The following is a 17,124-nucleotide window of genomic DNA, read 5'->3' on the forward strand; positions in this document are numbered from 1 at the left end:
TTTTTGGTTACATTTAGGCATCTAAACCACCTGGTTAGGTTCAGGCACTTAAAGCTTCTTGGTTTGAAAAAAAATAACAAATTATGTCCATCTGCACAAATGAAGAAAATTAAATAATTCTGACTATAATGCCTGTTCTTCTTTCTTTTGCCTTTGTTATATATGTACGTTGTCACTATCTTGCAGCCTGGCTGCAGGGAGCAACATTAAGTCAGTCTAGTGGTTGGTTTGCCACTTTTGTCAAATTGAAATATCTCAACAACTAATGGATGCAATTATCATATATTATTATTAATCTGTAGATCCTGTAGCATTACCATGGTGATTCCAATTTGATAGCTTATGTTGTCTTGACTAGATAATGAGTACCGAGAAACAGCTCTTTAACATGACACTTAAAAGTTTTCAATTTTCTTTGCTTTGCACACTTGCTTTGTTATCTGCATATGCTTGGTTATTGATAGCAAAAAAAATTGCAGATCACTGCAGAGCCACAATTTCCTGAACTGCAAAGGCCTATCCTGCAACCAGCAAATCCTAGTGGCTGGTGTGAGAAAAAGAGCTTGACTCCTTAACAAGCGCTAAATGAATGAGAACATTAAAAAAATTACCTTGGACAATCAGTGTCCTCGATACCTTGTTGTTCACATAGGTTCTGTGGTGAGGCTCGCCTTTCTTTTTATATCTCTGTTATAGATTGAGTCTCAGAAGAAAAATCTTTCCTTGTAATTAACTGTTATAAAACATTACATAGAGCACCCGTGGCGTTGGTGTGTAAAATAAAAGGCCAAAAGCTATCCTCTGTTTACACAAATAGCAACCGCACTTGGCTCTCCAAAAATAAATGGTTAGAAGACTGAAGAAAAAGTTTCACAAAACCTCAGATGTCTTCCAGTGATTCTTAAAGAGGTCTTTTTCCCTAACCATTTCTCTTTTTGATGTTATAAGTCATTTACAGACAATTTAATCCATCTCATAGGCAAGGTTATGAATCTAAGCTGATTTGGAAAATAGGGAAAGAAAAAAGAAATCCTACAGAGCCGTGCTGGGCAATTCGGGATTTGGGCTGAGCTGGTTCGGTTGAGGGCATTCAGGCTGGCCAGACTTATAATTTCCCAACAGGGATCTGGCTGAGTTGTGGCGAATCGTCTCCTCTCCCTTGTCATTTACTTGTCTGTGTGTGGCTTCATGTTAGTATGGATGTGTGTGTCCACCATCCTCTGTGACGCACTAACCTCTGGGCTGCCTGGACACACTCCAGCCCTCACTCTTTATCCTGTGTTTGTGTTTTCTCATGCTTTAGCTGCCTTTTCATATTCTGGCTCATCACAAGTAGAATGGTCACGACCAAATCAATTATAGGTCCCTCAAAATATTCAACTGGTTCTCACAGTGGTAACTTTTTTTTATTACATGACTCTCCTTTTATAGCTTTAAGTTCTGGTGGGATTTCAGGAGACTGAGCTTTTTGACAAATGAAGAATATTTGAGGATGAAGCTGTCTGTGGTTTGTTGAAGGGGTGCTAAGCTTTCTGCAGGCACACCACAACATTTTTACTGATATCCATTTTTTGGTAAGACATCACATCTTAACATCTGCTTAAATGTGCAAAAAGAGTAACGTTAAGACATATCTGTGGATTTCAGGGTATCCAAACCATTGCTTTATAGCCTTATGTGTATATGTACGTGTCTCAATGTCTGGAAAGCCCATTTAGATTTGCACAGTAAGGGGTAGGAAAGAGTTGACCTTGGCCCTTAAGTCACTTAACACTCCTCAGAGAAAGGAAACCTAATGACCCCTGACTCACACCAAATGTACACACCTTTGATGTCACTCAGGCTGTGTGTGTGTGCATGTGTTTTGTTCACATGGACAGTCATGCATCTGTGTGCGCTTGCCTGAAGCTTTGTCACCTTGTTTTTGGTTGCATCTTAGCATTTTAGCAGTTTTACGTCATGTGGACTGCTAATTGGTGTAATTCACACACTGTTACATCCCTTGTAAACTACCTGAACCTCAGCAGCAAAGCCAACATGATTGAGTGGAAGATCAAGCATTAAGCTTAAAGAAGTGAGGCAGTCTGTTTGCATGGCAGAGGCAGGGGTGAATTAAAGAAAAGGAAAAGTATCTTTGGTTAAATTAACATGTTGTTTTTACTGTATTACTATTTAAAATAGAACTTTATTACTGTGAAAATGTGTAACGAGTATTTTTATTATTTAATTCAAGCACTCGCAGCTGAAAACTGCATCTATCAACTTGATAATTTATTACATTTTCCAAAACTTTACAGTCTGGTCACTTTCACAAGGAGTACTTCTGTTTACCATTACTCAAGCCACGGTGTCTGAAGTATGGGGATGTACTTTACGTCAGCCAATAATGTGTTTCTATGCGTGGTGGCATCATGTACTCCCCTGTACTATATACTGTGGTTTTGCCTGGTCTTAAAGTCCCCATATGGCATGACTTAAAGCACATGACTGAGTGATCTCACACTGAGTGGATAGCCCACTCGTGGGTGAGTGGTTTGTGTGCGTATGTGTCTGTGTGTGTATATATAGAACAAGAAAGGTGAAAGATCAAGGCACATTGAAAAAGGTGGAGAGGGATAAGTGGGTTTAAAAAGGGCAAAAGTTGCTGTATTCACAAGGAAATTCCCCAAATAAAGTAAAAGTTGAATAGTTGTCCGCATGTGTTTCAAATAACGAAGTATGATGACATTTCTCTGCCATAAGAGGAATCATCTCACTCAACGGCCAAATATTAGTCCCTACATCTGTGTTGTGAGCTGTGATTTGTGTGTGTTTAAGATCTCTGCCTCTGACAGGAGTGTGACTTATCTTTAGTCAAACAAAGACAGCAACAAGAAACAGCCTTTCCTCAGACAGAAGTCTAATAAGTTTTGTGTACAAATAATTAAACATGGACTGACCTCTAGTGGCGATTTCTTTACACTGTGCTGTATTGTACTATACTATGTTTTCACTGCCTTGTCTTAAATTTTCAATGTTTCTCATCCCATTTCTGTTTTCCTAGTCGGAAGGAATTTGATGAAGAGGGATTCTGCCAGCCGTATAGAGGCATAGCCTGCGCCCGCTTCATCGGTAACCGCAGCATCTTTGTCGACTCACTACAGATGCAGGGTGAGATTGAGACCCAGATCACAGGTGAGTAAAATACTCCTGCAGTTTTAGTGGGCTGAATCTTCCTTCTGTAGAAGAGGAAAATAAAAGACTTCTGTTTAGACTTCTGCATCATAGAGGTCATGTATTCTTAATAAACATGTACTTTCATGTCACAGTGGCAGTTTGAATTCAAGTATCTTACTGATTTTATGAAATGTTTGGTTCAACTAGACTTGGACTAGATCTGGAGGAATGTTGGACACAACTCGTGTCAACAGATGAAAGGGATACTTTAAAAAAAATCCAATTTAGACAGACCAAAGTAAATCCTGGATCATCTTGTTTTGGGTTTTTTTTGTTGTTTTTTTATAAAAGCTGATCAAATTACTGGGCATACTTGTAATTTACTTGCCCTTGTTTCCTGACCAATCCTCCCCCATCCTCATTATGGTGCAGCTTAAAACTGCATCAATGTATTTCATCTTTGTAGGAATAATTATACTCCTACATGTTTTAATTATCAGGGGTTTTTTTGTATTTCCTGCTATTTCAGCAAAGTCTTATTGTTTTTATCCTCTCAGGTGTTTTTTGTCTGTCAGTGCACACGTCTTCCACAGACTGTTTTTTACTTATTAAAACACCTTAATGAAAGCAGCCTTTCGGCATATCCTAAACCAATGAAAGCCTTCAGAATTTTTTTGTTCTTAATCATTATGCATGAGGAAGAAAGCTGGACATCAGAGTTCAAAGGAAGCTCACCATAGTCTCCACTCCGTGAGGAGCACACATGGCCCACACTTTCATACCGTTATAAATGTGTCTCAGCCTCTGTGTTTTGTGCATTTGCATGAGCATGTCCTCAGAGGTCAGTTTAATGTGAACGTTACTGATTACATCCATGCAGCTGTCATTTCATCCCCTAAACAAAAGGTCCCATGAACCCACACTAATCCAAAACATCAAGGACAAGGGATACTTAAGATTTATGCCCCCATTGAATCATAATAAGCTTATAGGAGGACTGTTAATCATAAGTGCAATAGCCAGGACATCCACCTTCAACATCTTGAAATGAATGCCATCTTTATTGATCTTTATGATCATTTTATTCAAGCAATATGTACTGCAGAAACATTTGGATTGTTGCCAGCCTGACTTATCCACCTTTTACTCGCCTGTCTTCTTTTCCACCCTGTATAAATCTGCCTCATTTGATAATGACAGCCAAAGAAAAGCATGTGTTTACAATAACTTTTTGCTTTTGAGTCATACATTTGAGTGTAGCGTTTTCTTCATCAGTTTTTATTTGATTCATTGTATGTGTAGATGGTCAAAGAGCCCAAATGATTTATGATGGGTGTGGTTTGTAAAAACAAAACTTGTTAACTTGGGTATATATTTTTTTTCTAGAATCAATTTAATAATCCATTCATCTTAATAGGGATAATTTTATGGAAAATATGTAATATTTTATTAAGTTATCCTTACTAAACAATATTTGGAGGATAAATTGAGACAGATTTGGATGTCCAACCATCTCATTTGCAAAAAAAAACTTCCAAAACATTTTTTTTTGAAGCAGTCAAGCATCTGTAATTATTTTTCTTTCTCGTCTAACACTCAAATCTTCTTTCCTCTTTTGCTCCCAGCTGCCTTCACCATGATTGGGACATCTAATCATTTGTCCGACCGTTGCTCCCAGTTTGCCATCCCTTCCCTTTGCCATTTTGCCTTCCCAACCTGTGACCGCAGCTCAGGCACTGACAGACCACGGGACCTTTGTAAGGACGAATGTGAAATCCTAGAGAATGATCTGTGTAAGACAGAGTACATCATTGCCCGCTCAAACCAACTTATACTGAAGAGACTGAAACTGCCAAACTGTGAAGACTTGGCTGCTTCTGACAGTCCAGAGAGTGCCAACTGTTTGAGAATCGGAATCCCCATGGCCGAGCCCATCAACAAAAGTAAGACCTTTTCTCGTCCTGACTAAATGGTTAACCGAATCACTGCTGCTGATAATATGTTACTGTTGTCTAAGCCCAGCTATTTTAAAACCGCTTAAGAAAATTGTTTATTTCCTACAAAATCTGTTCATGTATTAGATGTTAAACATTGATTAAATAATTTTTGACCACATTAGAGCAGCAGAAAAATTAACTTAACTCAACACTGAGATATCATAATTTGAATCATTTAATACAGGGACACATGGTGCGATTATCATTTACTATTACCCCTCATTTGTGCTCTTTCAACTCCTTTCTTAGTTTTAGAATTACTCACTATTGGTTCTCGACACGTAGTTTACCCCCAAATTTCCCCCCCCCCAGATCACAAGTGTTACAACAACAGTGGGGCAGACTACAGAGGGACAGTCAGCAAGACCAAATCGGGACGTCAGTGTCAGCCGTGGAACTCCCAGTATCCTCACAGCCACACGTACCTCGCAGTTCGCTACCCAGAACTAAACGGGGGCCACTCATACTGCCGTAACCCAGGGAACAAACATGAGGCTCCCTGGTGCTTCACGCTGGACGAAGTGGTCCGCATGGAACTCTGTGACATTCCCATCTGTGGTGAGTATATTTTTATGTTCTCAGTTTGTTATTTTGGTAGTAATGCAGATGAGTGTTTCAATGTAAAAAAAAAAAAAAACACCTCTCTCATAGCTGTATATAGCTGAAGCACCTCTTGTCTGGAAGGCTTGGTCTCAGCTCATGTCTTTTCAAAGCCCCTCTCTCAAAAAGCCCATTTTGCTTTGATATCATTAAGTATAGGATAACGATGAATTAATAACTTTTTTTGCTGAGAACTCTCTCTTTATGAATTTGCCGACCTTTGATATACAGAAAACTATGTGCCTCACTTAGAGAAAAAGGGAAAAAAAAAACTACAAAATAAGTCTGTACATCTGAGAGTCATGGTATGCAAAGCTGTGTTTGGTTTCCATTATTAGAACAACAGTAATGTTTATGTTTATGCATTTAGCAGACGCTTTTATCCAAAGTGACTTACAGGTAAGGGGGTCTTGCCTAAGGACCCCTACTGGAGGTAGTACCTTTCATGCAGGGGATTTGAACTCAGGTCTCCCACATGGAAGGTGGCAATCATACCACTACACTATGCAGTCCGGTAATAGTAAAGGTAATAAATTATTGTGGTACAGTAACCCCCAATACTCATGTCATATGATTCATCTGTCTTCATAGACTATAAGGACAAGTCGGGCGGCAGCAACATGGAGATCTTATACATCCTGGTTCCCAGTGTTGCTATCCCCTTAGCCATCGCTCTGCTATTCTTCTTCATTTGTGTGTGCCGCAACAACCAGAAGTCCTCGAGGCCTCCCGCGCCACGTCAGCCCAAACCAGTCCGAGGACAAAACGTTGAGATGTCCATGCTCACAACGGCATACAAACCAAAGGTTTGTATGCAGCGCAATCACAATATACTGCATTGTGGTTAGGAGGAATAAATGATGGGCCTTTCTGTTCTTTCATCCATTTTGTCCAACATAAGAAAAACACTAGAATGTACAATGCAACACCTCTTTACTACAGTTTAAAGAAGCCCTAACAGGATTTACTGCAGACAGTTTGTGTTGGACCACAAAAACATCCATTTCAAAAACAGCAACTTTTCTTGGGGACTTTGTAGCTTTGGAGAGTCCTCTTCCTGACCACTTGTGTTTCCATCACAGGAACCAGGGGCCAACAAAAGAACTGAGACCTTATTGGCTGTATAACTTTGTATATACTGTATAACTAGAATGCTTTCAGAATGGAGCATGCAGCACTGAGCATTTTTTTGATTGGTCAAGTACTCCTAAAGACATATTTCTAGCTTTAAGTCGCAGGCATCTCATAATTTGCCTTATAATTATCGTTTTGATTCCTTAAAAGTACTTGGTACTTTTGATCAAAAGACAACTTTACTTTCAGTCAGATCTGCCTAATAAACTGTGTTTATGCTCAGCATTATGCTCTGTCCTACAGTGGCCTTAAAAAAGCCCCCTTTTGCTGGGTTTGTCTGTATAAGTCTTGAGAGCAGACTACAGGAGTCAAAACACTGGCACAGCATGCTGTGTGTTAACTGGGATACGCCTCAGCATGCTGGGGTTACAGGGTCGAGTGTGTGGAAGTGACCTGTCTCAGGCAAAGCCTCAGATCTCTATCACCACATCACAGCAGGATCTGGAATGTTCAGCTCTTTTCCTCTGTTTATTTCTCTCTCACTGTCCCTTCTTCCACACCTCTCCCTTACACTCCTGCTTTCAGTTAATCCATCTTTTTAGCTGCTTCTCTTACTTCTCTTCCTCCATCCTATTACTTCGGGTGCTCTCTTTCTCCCTCCTCATCCCATTAATCTTTCACAGAGCTTCTTTGTAATGCAGATCATCAGGCTCCTGCTTTGCTTGCCAACACATAACTAACATTAGAATCTGTATTATGTTTCCTTCAAGGTTGCTTACTCAGTCATACTTAATCTTTTTCTGCACAACTTATAGTGGTTCAAGTGGGGCATGTGGGATTATCTAGAAAGCATGTTTGTTTGGGCAAAACAGAGCTGATGCTCAAGGTGCTGTGTATCAAGTTACCATCAACCTATTGTTCGAGAAAACCGCAAAATGTCAAGAGCATCAGAAGCCATTAATATTGCTGGTTTATTTAGGTTTTAGTTGGATGGGAACAAGTGTTTCTCAGACCTTAAAAGGGAATGTCTCCTTGCTGTGTCTAGAGGACAAGTATGTATCTATAAAGAGTCAAGTTTGCAGGGATGAAATTTTTTTCAGATTGACAAGTGTGCCGTCATTGAATTATACAGTTGATTTTAAATGGTCTTTTTGGTTAAAAAAAAAAGGACCTGAAATTAGTTCCTAACAGCTCAGACTACATAACCACTCGTTCTAAAACTGGAAATGCCTTTGCAGAGGTGTGGCTGTCAGCTCACTTTTCAATGCATGAATATCATTTTGTACCTAAACACTAGTAATGCACAAGATCATTTGAAATTAAGACTTAAAACGTAAAACCAAAATATGAGGCAGGCCTCATATATTTGGATATATATTATTTTCAAGTTGATTGTCTTTCTCTCCTTTCGTCATTATCGAAAATTTTGTCTAGGTTTAGGATTATGCTGCTACCCTGCAGGCTTTTTTCAGGGTCATCAAGAGGCCAAAGTCTGTAACAATCAGTTTAGACACATATATGTATACACACACATAAACCTGCAGCGTTCTGAGGAGGATCTGAGGTTTTGGGTGTGGGGAGAAAAAGAATGGGGTGAAAGAAACCCATAACTAAAAACATCTGTGTTTCTCATAATATTCAACACACACTCGCCCCCCTCAGAGCTCATACCGACCTGTGTGTGTGTGTGTGCTGCTCACAAAGGAATTTCATTATTCATCTCAGAGTTCCTGGAATCTCAAAATCTCTGCCAACCTCTCCTTACTTTTTATCTCCTCCCAAACACAAGCACACACACCTAAGTGAGTTCCCACTCACACACACACACATACATCAATTTCATCAATTCTCAACGATAATTTAACTTCATTAGACTCCATAAATGTTCATTGTAAGATATAGATAAGTGCAGAACTAAGATGTTACAGTTTTAATTTATTTGTTGAACATTTTAAGGGATATTTAAGCTGATACCAAACTACACTCATCTTTAATTAGTAGATTGATATGATGAATTCAAACTGAATTAAAAAACATTGTGAACCTCTGCCTATGATTACTTGCCTGAAAGCACGTGCGATCATTCACCACGGTGAAGGGTACTGTTGCAAGTTACTTGAAAAATTGCTAAACCTGTTGAAATAGCCATTAATGGTCAATTTTTATGTCAATTCTTACAGAAAAGGGTCACGTAATAGGGATGAGGTGAATCATTTGGGGAAAAATTAAGAATAGAACTCAATCAAGAAGGGAGAGGCAGTTTTCTTAGGATTTGTCATAGTGAAAATGCTAGGTATAAACATAGAAGTATTTAATGTGGACTGAAATGAAAATGTGGTACATATATAAATTGTTGTTTGCACAGCTAATGCAACATTTCACTAGAGAATGCATAGTCTCTAAATGCTTTTTAACCTGAGAGCCAAGTGACATTTCGAAACTTGAGATTTTGCCAAAATTTCCCAATTTCAGTTCCCCCCCATTGCTTTCCTAAGCTGCAAAGGGAGACTATTAGAAGCTGATGTAATGGATTAAGTTTGATTATGACAATTATCAGTTCTCTGGGCTCTAGTTTTAGTTTATTTTACAATTTGCATGTGTATTTGGTGTTATATTAGGCAGTGTCCCTGCACTGAATTAGAACCAGACAGACCTTTTGTCATAATTTCTTCCCTCTATACAATAATAATGGTGAGTACTCCCATATAAAAGAAAATAATGATCACATTTTTCTGCCCATTAATGTCACTTCTTTCATTTCTTCGCTTTGCAGAGTAAAGCCAAAGAGCTTCCCTTATCAGCGGTGCATTTCATGGAGGAACTTGGACAGTGCACTTTGGGGAAGATCTACAAGGGTCACCTGTACCTGCCGGGTATGGACCAGGCTCAGCTTGTGGCCATAAAGACTCTGAAAGACATTTCCAATGTCCAGCAGTGGGGAGACTTCCAACAGGTACAGAATGGATTGCTGCTTCCAAAGTTTTTTCAATTAATTAATTAATTTTCAATTAAAAATGTTCAGTTTTTATGCACCTTCATTGGGAATTAGCTGATTCTCCCTAAACAGTCTATAGATTCCATAACTCTAAGAAATAATCTTTATGGCAGCTGTAATGTTATTTCTGAAGCCAGCTTCTGCTCACTTTTGTGCAGATTGGTGAAGTATACTATTACTGAAATAACCTACTGTTATAAACTGCAAGAGACTACTTTCTCTGTGGAAAGGGCTCTCTTCCCACAAGATTTGAGGCATGTCTTGTTATATTTCTACAGTAAGTAAATGAAGTGGATGACTGGAGACTGTGTATGGCCAGAAATCACTGAACTGTAGTTGAGTTCAGTGGAAATAGTTCCAAAAATAAACATTAACTGCTGACAGGTTGTCCTGATTGGATGTTAAGAAGGATTCAAACCAAAGACAGTTAAAAATGTAATCTTGTTTTCATTCAGATAAAATAAGGCTGACCTGTCAGCATTTAAAGAGGTGCTGCAACAAATATCTTTTTATTTCACTTTTGAAAGCAAGAACTGTGATGGATTAACTTCAGATTCAACTCAAACAAAATTTTGTTTGTGTATTGCTTTAGATCTTGAGTCTCTAGTAAATCCAGTGGTGTCTAATAAATCTTTCAATGAATGCATCCAAACTGAATTCCTGTCTCTTGCTCCATCAAAGATAGCTAGAACCTTGGGTGTCATGATTGAGGACCAGCTGACTTTTAAAGATCATGTTGCCTCCGTCACCTGATCGTGCTGCTTTGCATTGTTAAACATAAGAAAGATCAGGCCGTACCTAACCCAACATGCCACCCAGCTCCCGGTGCAGTCTATAGTCATCTCCCACTTTGACTACTGCAATGCCCTCCCAACTGGTCTCCCAGCCTGTGCTGTGACACCTCTGCATATGATCAAGAACGTGGCGTGCGTCTAGTCTTCAGTCAGCCTAAAAGAGCACACGTCTGTTTGTTGAGCTCCACTGGCTACCGTAAGCTGCCCACATCAAATTCAAGTCACTGATGTTAGCCTACTAAGTGCTTAATGGAACGGCTCCCATCTACTCGAATGCTCTCACAAAGGCTTACATCACGACTCGGTCACTCCGGTTGTTTGTCGTCTATACACTGTCACCCCTGTCAACTCTGACAGAGCCTGACTAGTGGTTTTCATTGGAAGTTGCTTTGGCTAAAAGTGTCTTCCAAATGCATAAACATATAAATGCAGTTGAATTACTATTTAAACTCATTGTCATTTGTTTGGCTTTCCTTAAAGGAGGTTGCAGTGCTGAGTGAGCTGCAGCACCCCAGTGTGGTGTGCCTGCTGGGTGTGGTTACCCAGGAGCAGCCTGTGTGTATGCTGTTTGAGTTTCTGCCACAAGGTGATCTCCACGAGTTCCTCATCATGCGTTCTCCACACTCTGACGTTGGCTGTAGCAGTGATGAAGACGGCACAGTAAAATCCAGCCTGGATCATGGTGACTTTCTGCATATGGCCATACAGGTAGGAAAACATTTGAGTCTCTGAGTGTTGTATACGTGTAAGATTGATATATGTGCAGCATGATTAACTTGTATATATTATTAATATTGTATATTATCAATTATTATTGTTACATTTTTAAAAGCTTAAAGAGCTTTGTCTATAAGGCCAAAGTTTTGTAGATGTTTACATGTGTTCAGTCGCTGTACACTTAAAACGTCTGAACCAATCAAAATGCAGATCCATCACAAAAGGTTCCTCTCCTGCTGGGAGAGCACCCACTCTGAGATACAGGCTAAAAAGATACAAACTGAGTTTATTTTTGGTGGGGCTGTGTTTGATGAATTCAACAACTCTGTTGGCTCTATGTGCAGTTGTGGTTAACAGATACCTTCAGATTTCCTATGTTAAAGACATTTGGGGAAAACAATTGGATCAATTTAAAAAAACTAAAAAGTTATCAAATATACACTGATACAGTAAACCTTTTAACTTTTAGATTTTTATTATTAGGACTGTTTCAATATAAGATTATCCTAATTTGATCCTTCAATCATTTTTTTTCTCATTTTTTTAAATAGATGGCGGCAGGAATGGAGTATTTAGCCAGTCACTTCTACATCCATAAAGACCTTGCAGCTCGGAACATTTTAGTAGGTGAACAATTGCATGTAAAGATTTCAGACTTGGGTCTCTCAAGAGAGATCTACTCCTCAGACTACTACTGCATTCAGCCCAAAACTCTTCTGCCAATCCGCTGGATGCCCCCTGAGGCCATCTCCTACGGCAAGTTCACCTCAGACTCGGACATCTGGTCTTTTGGAGTCGTGTTATGGGAGGTCTTTAGCTACGGCCTGCAACCCTACTATGGTTTCTCCAACCAAGAAGTGATGGAGATGGTGAGAAAAAGGCAGCTGCTGCCCTGCCCGGAGGACTGCCCACCAAGGTTTGTGGCAATCAAGTTTATTGAGAGGATAGTAACTCTAACTCTGGCCTTGTGTTATTAAACCTCCCAAACAACTTTATTCTACCTTTGTGTTTAACTTTGGGACACTTTGGAATATGTTCAGTTAGCAAGATCGCAAATTCAGCTTTGTCTTTAAAGCCCTCCCTATGCTTTTTTACAGTTTAGATATTCAGTTTCTCAATACTAGATGACTTCTTGCACTGTTCCATGTCAGTTCAACAATTTATTTATTTATTTTTTTTAATACTCATCTGTAAACTCACTTTATGAGAATTTATAAGAAATCCCCCATGGCTTCAATAATTATACAAAGTAACTCTGCTGTCTTCCAGGTTTTATGGCTTGATGACTGAGTGCTGGCAGGAAGGGCCAGCACGTCGACCTCGTTTTAAGGATATACACACCCGCCTGCGAGCCTGGGAGGGGCTGTCGTCACATGCCAGCTCTAGCACGCCCTCTGGTGGAGGAGGGAATGCCACCACTCAGACCACCTCACTCAGCGCCAGTCCTGTTAGTAACCTCAGCAACCCTCGTTACGCCGCTGCTGCCACTGCAGGGTACCTCTACCAGGCACAAGCTATTCCTGGACCAGGGCAGATGGCTCCAATTCCAGCCTGGACGCCCATGGCTGTGCCCCAAACCCACCAGCGCTTTATCCCTGTCAATGGATACCCCATCCCACCAGGATACGCAGCTTTTCCAGCTCATTTTGCGCCCCCAGCTCCACCCACTAGAGTAATCCAGCACCACCTGCCACCACCCAAAAGCCGCTCACCCAGCAGTGCCAGTGGCTCCACCAGCACAGGGCATGTCAGTGGCGTGCCCTCCACCACAGGCTCCAACCATGAAGCCAACATGCCACTGCTTTCCCATTGCATCATGCCAGGCGGAGGGCAGGGTCAGATGTATGGACACGTTTCCCAGAAAGGGGTGGCACAGCTGGACCACATGTCACAAACCTCAGCGCTGCTCACTCCTGACTCGGACACACTGATCTACAATGACTCTGTCATCACCGCAGACCTGTAGATGGACAATAGAATGCTCACTTTCTTTCTGCTCGGGACCCTTAAATGAGAAGTTTAACCTCTCAGCCGGGGAGCCAGTATCACAGTTTTACTTTGGTCATTTTGAGACCCAACAGGAACAAGCTTTTATGTACATATAGTTGTGCAAGAAACTGTCACAGCTACACAAGTATTATAAACAGCTGTCTGTATTTGTAATGGCTTACTGTTTAAAGCAAGTGTACTCACTATCATGGTTTGAAAGGTATTTTAACCTCTGTAAATACAGTACATAAATATATATTCATAAAAACTTTTTAAGGAGAGCATTTTAGGTGAAAAAGTAGTAAGTTTGCCCTGTGTGCTTATAAAATGGTTTCCTGACAAAGAGATCCTGTGCCTGTTAATAGACTGTTTAACACAGGATTCTATTGAGACATGTACAGTCATGTGACCACATTAAGGTGCCTTTCAGCAATGCTGTGACTTGCTCTTTGACAGATGTACAAACACAAAAATAAAATACCCAGTCTAGCAAGAATGGAGACACCAGGTCGTTTGTATTGAGAAGATGAGCACTGATTTGCTCAAAGCATACATATGTCATACTTTGCCTTTTGGACCTTAGAAATACACTTTAGCATTTGGTTGCACTGCAACCAATCATCTAATAGATATATGACTGCTCCGCAATGAAGCAGCTGAAATTCTGATGGGTTTGTTTTTCTTTTGTTTTTTTGTTGTTGTTTTTTTGGCAAAAGTGTGTACTGAGATCTCGGAGAGTGCAGCTTCATTTTCAGACAAAATCACTATTGAAAATTATAGCCAAATGTTTTTTTTTCTCTCTCTGCAACCTCAACATGACTGAGACTTTTCCAACAGGTACACAGTCATCCTCAATGTGCTCAAACTGTCTTCAAAGCTGGCCACACAGAGAAGCCTGGCGTTCATCTGATTGGACAATATACTCCTAACCTTTCTTATTTCCTCTTGCTCCTTTTATTTTCTGTCATATTTACCATCAAACTTCAAAACGGAACCGGTCTCAGGGTAAACACTTTATCCACCACATAAGATCTTCAGTCAGTGAGTTCTACTGTCTGTAATCTAAGCCTAAATTTCAGCTCACACAAAAGAAACTTTTTCAAAAACTTGTATTACTGATTGATTTGATGTATTTTGTTTTGTTTTTGTTGTTTTATTTGAAGGAAGAGTTTTAATTTTTTTGTTCTGAGGACTTGTTGTTTATGTGTTTGTGTCCACTCCAGTTCCTTCCGTCAGTATCCTGCATAAGACGTCGTGTTTATAGTAGATAATGTTACTACGGTACTTTTTAAGGTCTCAGTCGTGTACATAGACAAACAAACAAAAAAAAGAAAAGACAAAAAACCTTTGTTAAATGTCCTTAAATGTGAGTGTTTTTTGCCTGAACAGAATAATGTTTCACCTAAAAGATGACTGATTTCATGAGTTTGGATACAAATTGGCCCAGTTTTTTAAATTTTTAAATTTTTTAAATTTAACTCCTTGCACCAACTGTTATGACATGTAAAGGGTCCAAGCACATGAAAAATGAACAAAATCACCTGTTCAATTCATCATTGTTTGTCTCTCTAATTACTGCTGTATTTATGCATCAACATGTCTAATACCGAGCAGCGAAGCAGTCAGTCTAGCTTACATTTACTCTGTCAGTTTCTAAAATGAAGAAGTATGTGTTTGGTAAAGGGTAAACTGTCATTTCTCGCTGTTATTATTTGAAGATGATGTTGATGTTAGATACAAAGCTTTTTATATCTGAGAAAACAGACGTGAAAACAGGAGTGAAAGGAACAGTTTATGATCTTAATTTGAAATTTAAACCTTTTAATTGTAAAAGCTAAACATCCAGTTCAGTGCTCGTGTAGTTGACAATCATCAGAATTTAATGGTCACACAGGTGCTCGTTTGTTTGTGTTGCACTATGTTGTTGCACACCATCATGCTATCATTCAGCTGGATTTGTGACTCTTACACACCTAGTGTAACACAAAGGTTCCCCAGCAGCTTTTCACTTGGAACGTGCAGCGCAAAAGACAAAAGCCTTTTTCTTTAAGTGCATTTTGTTAATAATAACGTTTTTAAGTGGTGAACATGGATATAAGAGTTTAGTTGATCCATCCAGCAAGACCAGTCTTTTACTGGGACCTCTTGTTTCCATCTGCAGATGAGATTTTGTTTCTAGGGTCAAATCAAGTTATTGTAAACATTTGAAGTACATTTTACCCATCCATTTTATTCCTCGACTCCCATTTCTCTGTTTTCAATTAGTTTTTTGTTGTTGTTTTCATCTGAAGCAGACCAAAACAGAGCTTGGTCCTATGACCTCTGGCATGTGTGTCTGGACAAACGAATACTAACATAGCAGAGCAAAAACCACTTGTACACAAGACTGTGAATCTTAATCAAGTGTAGGTATTTTTGTATTCGGCAAAAGGAGACAAAAAACAAAAAAAAATCATAAATGTGCCTTTTTTCTTTTAGATCTTTTTTTTTTTCCAAGAGACAATGTTCATGTAAATTTATAATTCAAGAAGAGCGCATCCACTTCGGAAGGTTTACATGCACATTGACCAAGAGAGGCCTTGTCTTTGTATTTTGTCTGAATATTTTTGCACAGATGTTTTGTATTGCAAAATCATGTATTAAATAATGACGTTTGGTTAACTTGACCTGATCACTTTTTTTTCTTCCTACAGATTGTAATAACAATATGAATCCACTGGGTGCCACCAAATCTCCCTTTGTGGGTTGTCTTCTGTTTCTCTTGCAGTGATCATTGTTGGCCAGGTGGTGGTGCTGATTAGCTGTTAGATAAGCATAGGCCTCAAAACAGCTGGAAAAGAATTTACCCTGGAGTTCTGTTGTTCTTGTTCTTTTTAGTGTATGTTTTCCTTAATTTTTCGCTCAAACTCAAATTTTACTTAAAAACCAAATAAATGGATTAACTGACTAAATTATTAGGTTCTAATCATGCCAAACAAGATAAACAGAATTTATTAGTTAACACATACACTGCTATAAAATCCTGATTCTTTAAAGTATTCTGATTTAGTTTATCTTGCCGTTTACTTTGTTTGGTTTGATTTAGCATTGTCTTGAGACTATTTTCTGACCTTAAAAGGTCAGGTGTTCCTTCAATTTTTTTATTATATTTCTCATTCCAAAGAAATATTCCAACACCATAAATTCACCAAAAAACTCTCTGTTTAAACTGTTTAAAATGTAGTTTTGTGTTGGTGTGCAGAAGTGGGAGCCCTTCAGTACTTCTCATACTTGTCCTAAGAGTGAATCTGTTGTTTGCCATGATAGACATTTCCTGATCTGGAGCGGTTTTATCTTCTGAACTTGTTCTGTGAGTAACAGTAGCATAGTAGTAAATCCATGTGACTTCTTCATCAGAGGCTCAATGCACTGCAACTTTTGAATGTAATCTTATCCAGGGCAAGGACAAAATCATTTGCCAAGTGCTGCCAGACAGAAAGTGAGTGGAGGAGTGTAATAGAATGGGGAAGAAAGGAAGCATCTGTGGTTGATAGAAATCAACATCTGTGCTGATGTGAGAAGCCAAGATCCTGTCGAAGGCAGGGCTGCTGACATCATGGAAGACAGTTTGGAGTTTGACATTTAGCACTGATGCTTTGTGTGTGCTGCTGCTTGTTGCCTTGGTTATCCAGCTTTTATTGGTCTAAAACTGTTTAAGATATGAGACTCACTCTTCATCACATACAGCAGTTAAACAGTTTATCAAATGATTACACAAAGGATGCATTATTCACAGCCAATGAGGGTGGAAAAAATTATCAAA

At 39.3% G+C, this 17,124-nt stretch overlaps 1 protein-coding gene across 1 annotated transcript in view; it reads left to right on the forward strand.

Annotated features, from left to right (window-relative positions):
• Window positions 1-15,988, forward strand: part of ror1 (receptor tyrosine kinase-like orphan receptor 1) — a 116,909-nt gene extending 100,921 nt beyond the window's left edge. The window contains exons 5-12 of the mRNA XM_072389101.1: window positions 3,044-3,174; window positions 4,782-5,099; window positions 5,466-5,711; window positions 6,345-6,559; window positions 9,601-9,780; window positions 11,097-11,324; window positions 11,885-12,249; window positions 12,603-15,988. Coding sequence (XP_072245202.1) covers window positions 3,044-3,174; window positions 4,782-5,099; window positions 5,466-5,711; window positions 6,345-6,559; window positions 9,601-9,780; window positions 11,097-11,324; window positions 11,885-12,249; window positions 12,603-13,299 — 2,380 coding nt within the window. The 3' untranslated portion in view covers window positions 13,300-15,988. The remainder of the gene's footprint in view (window positions 1-3,043; window positions 3,175-4,781; window positions 5,100-5,465; window positions 5,712-6,344; window positions 6,560-9,600; window positions 9,781-11,096; window positions 11,325-11,884; window positions 12,250-12,602) is intronic.
• Window positions 15,989-17,124: the final 1,136 nt, after the last annotated feature.

This window comes from Leuresthes tenuis, unplaced genomic scaffold (assembly GCF_036924035.1).
Source record: "Leuresthes tenuis unplaced genomic scaffold, fLeuTen1.0.hap1 SCAF_7, whole genome shotgun sequence".
NCBI classification, from domain to species: Eukaryota; Metazoa; Chordata; class Actinopteri; order Atheriniformes; family Atherinopsidae; genus Leuresthes; species Leuresthes tenuis.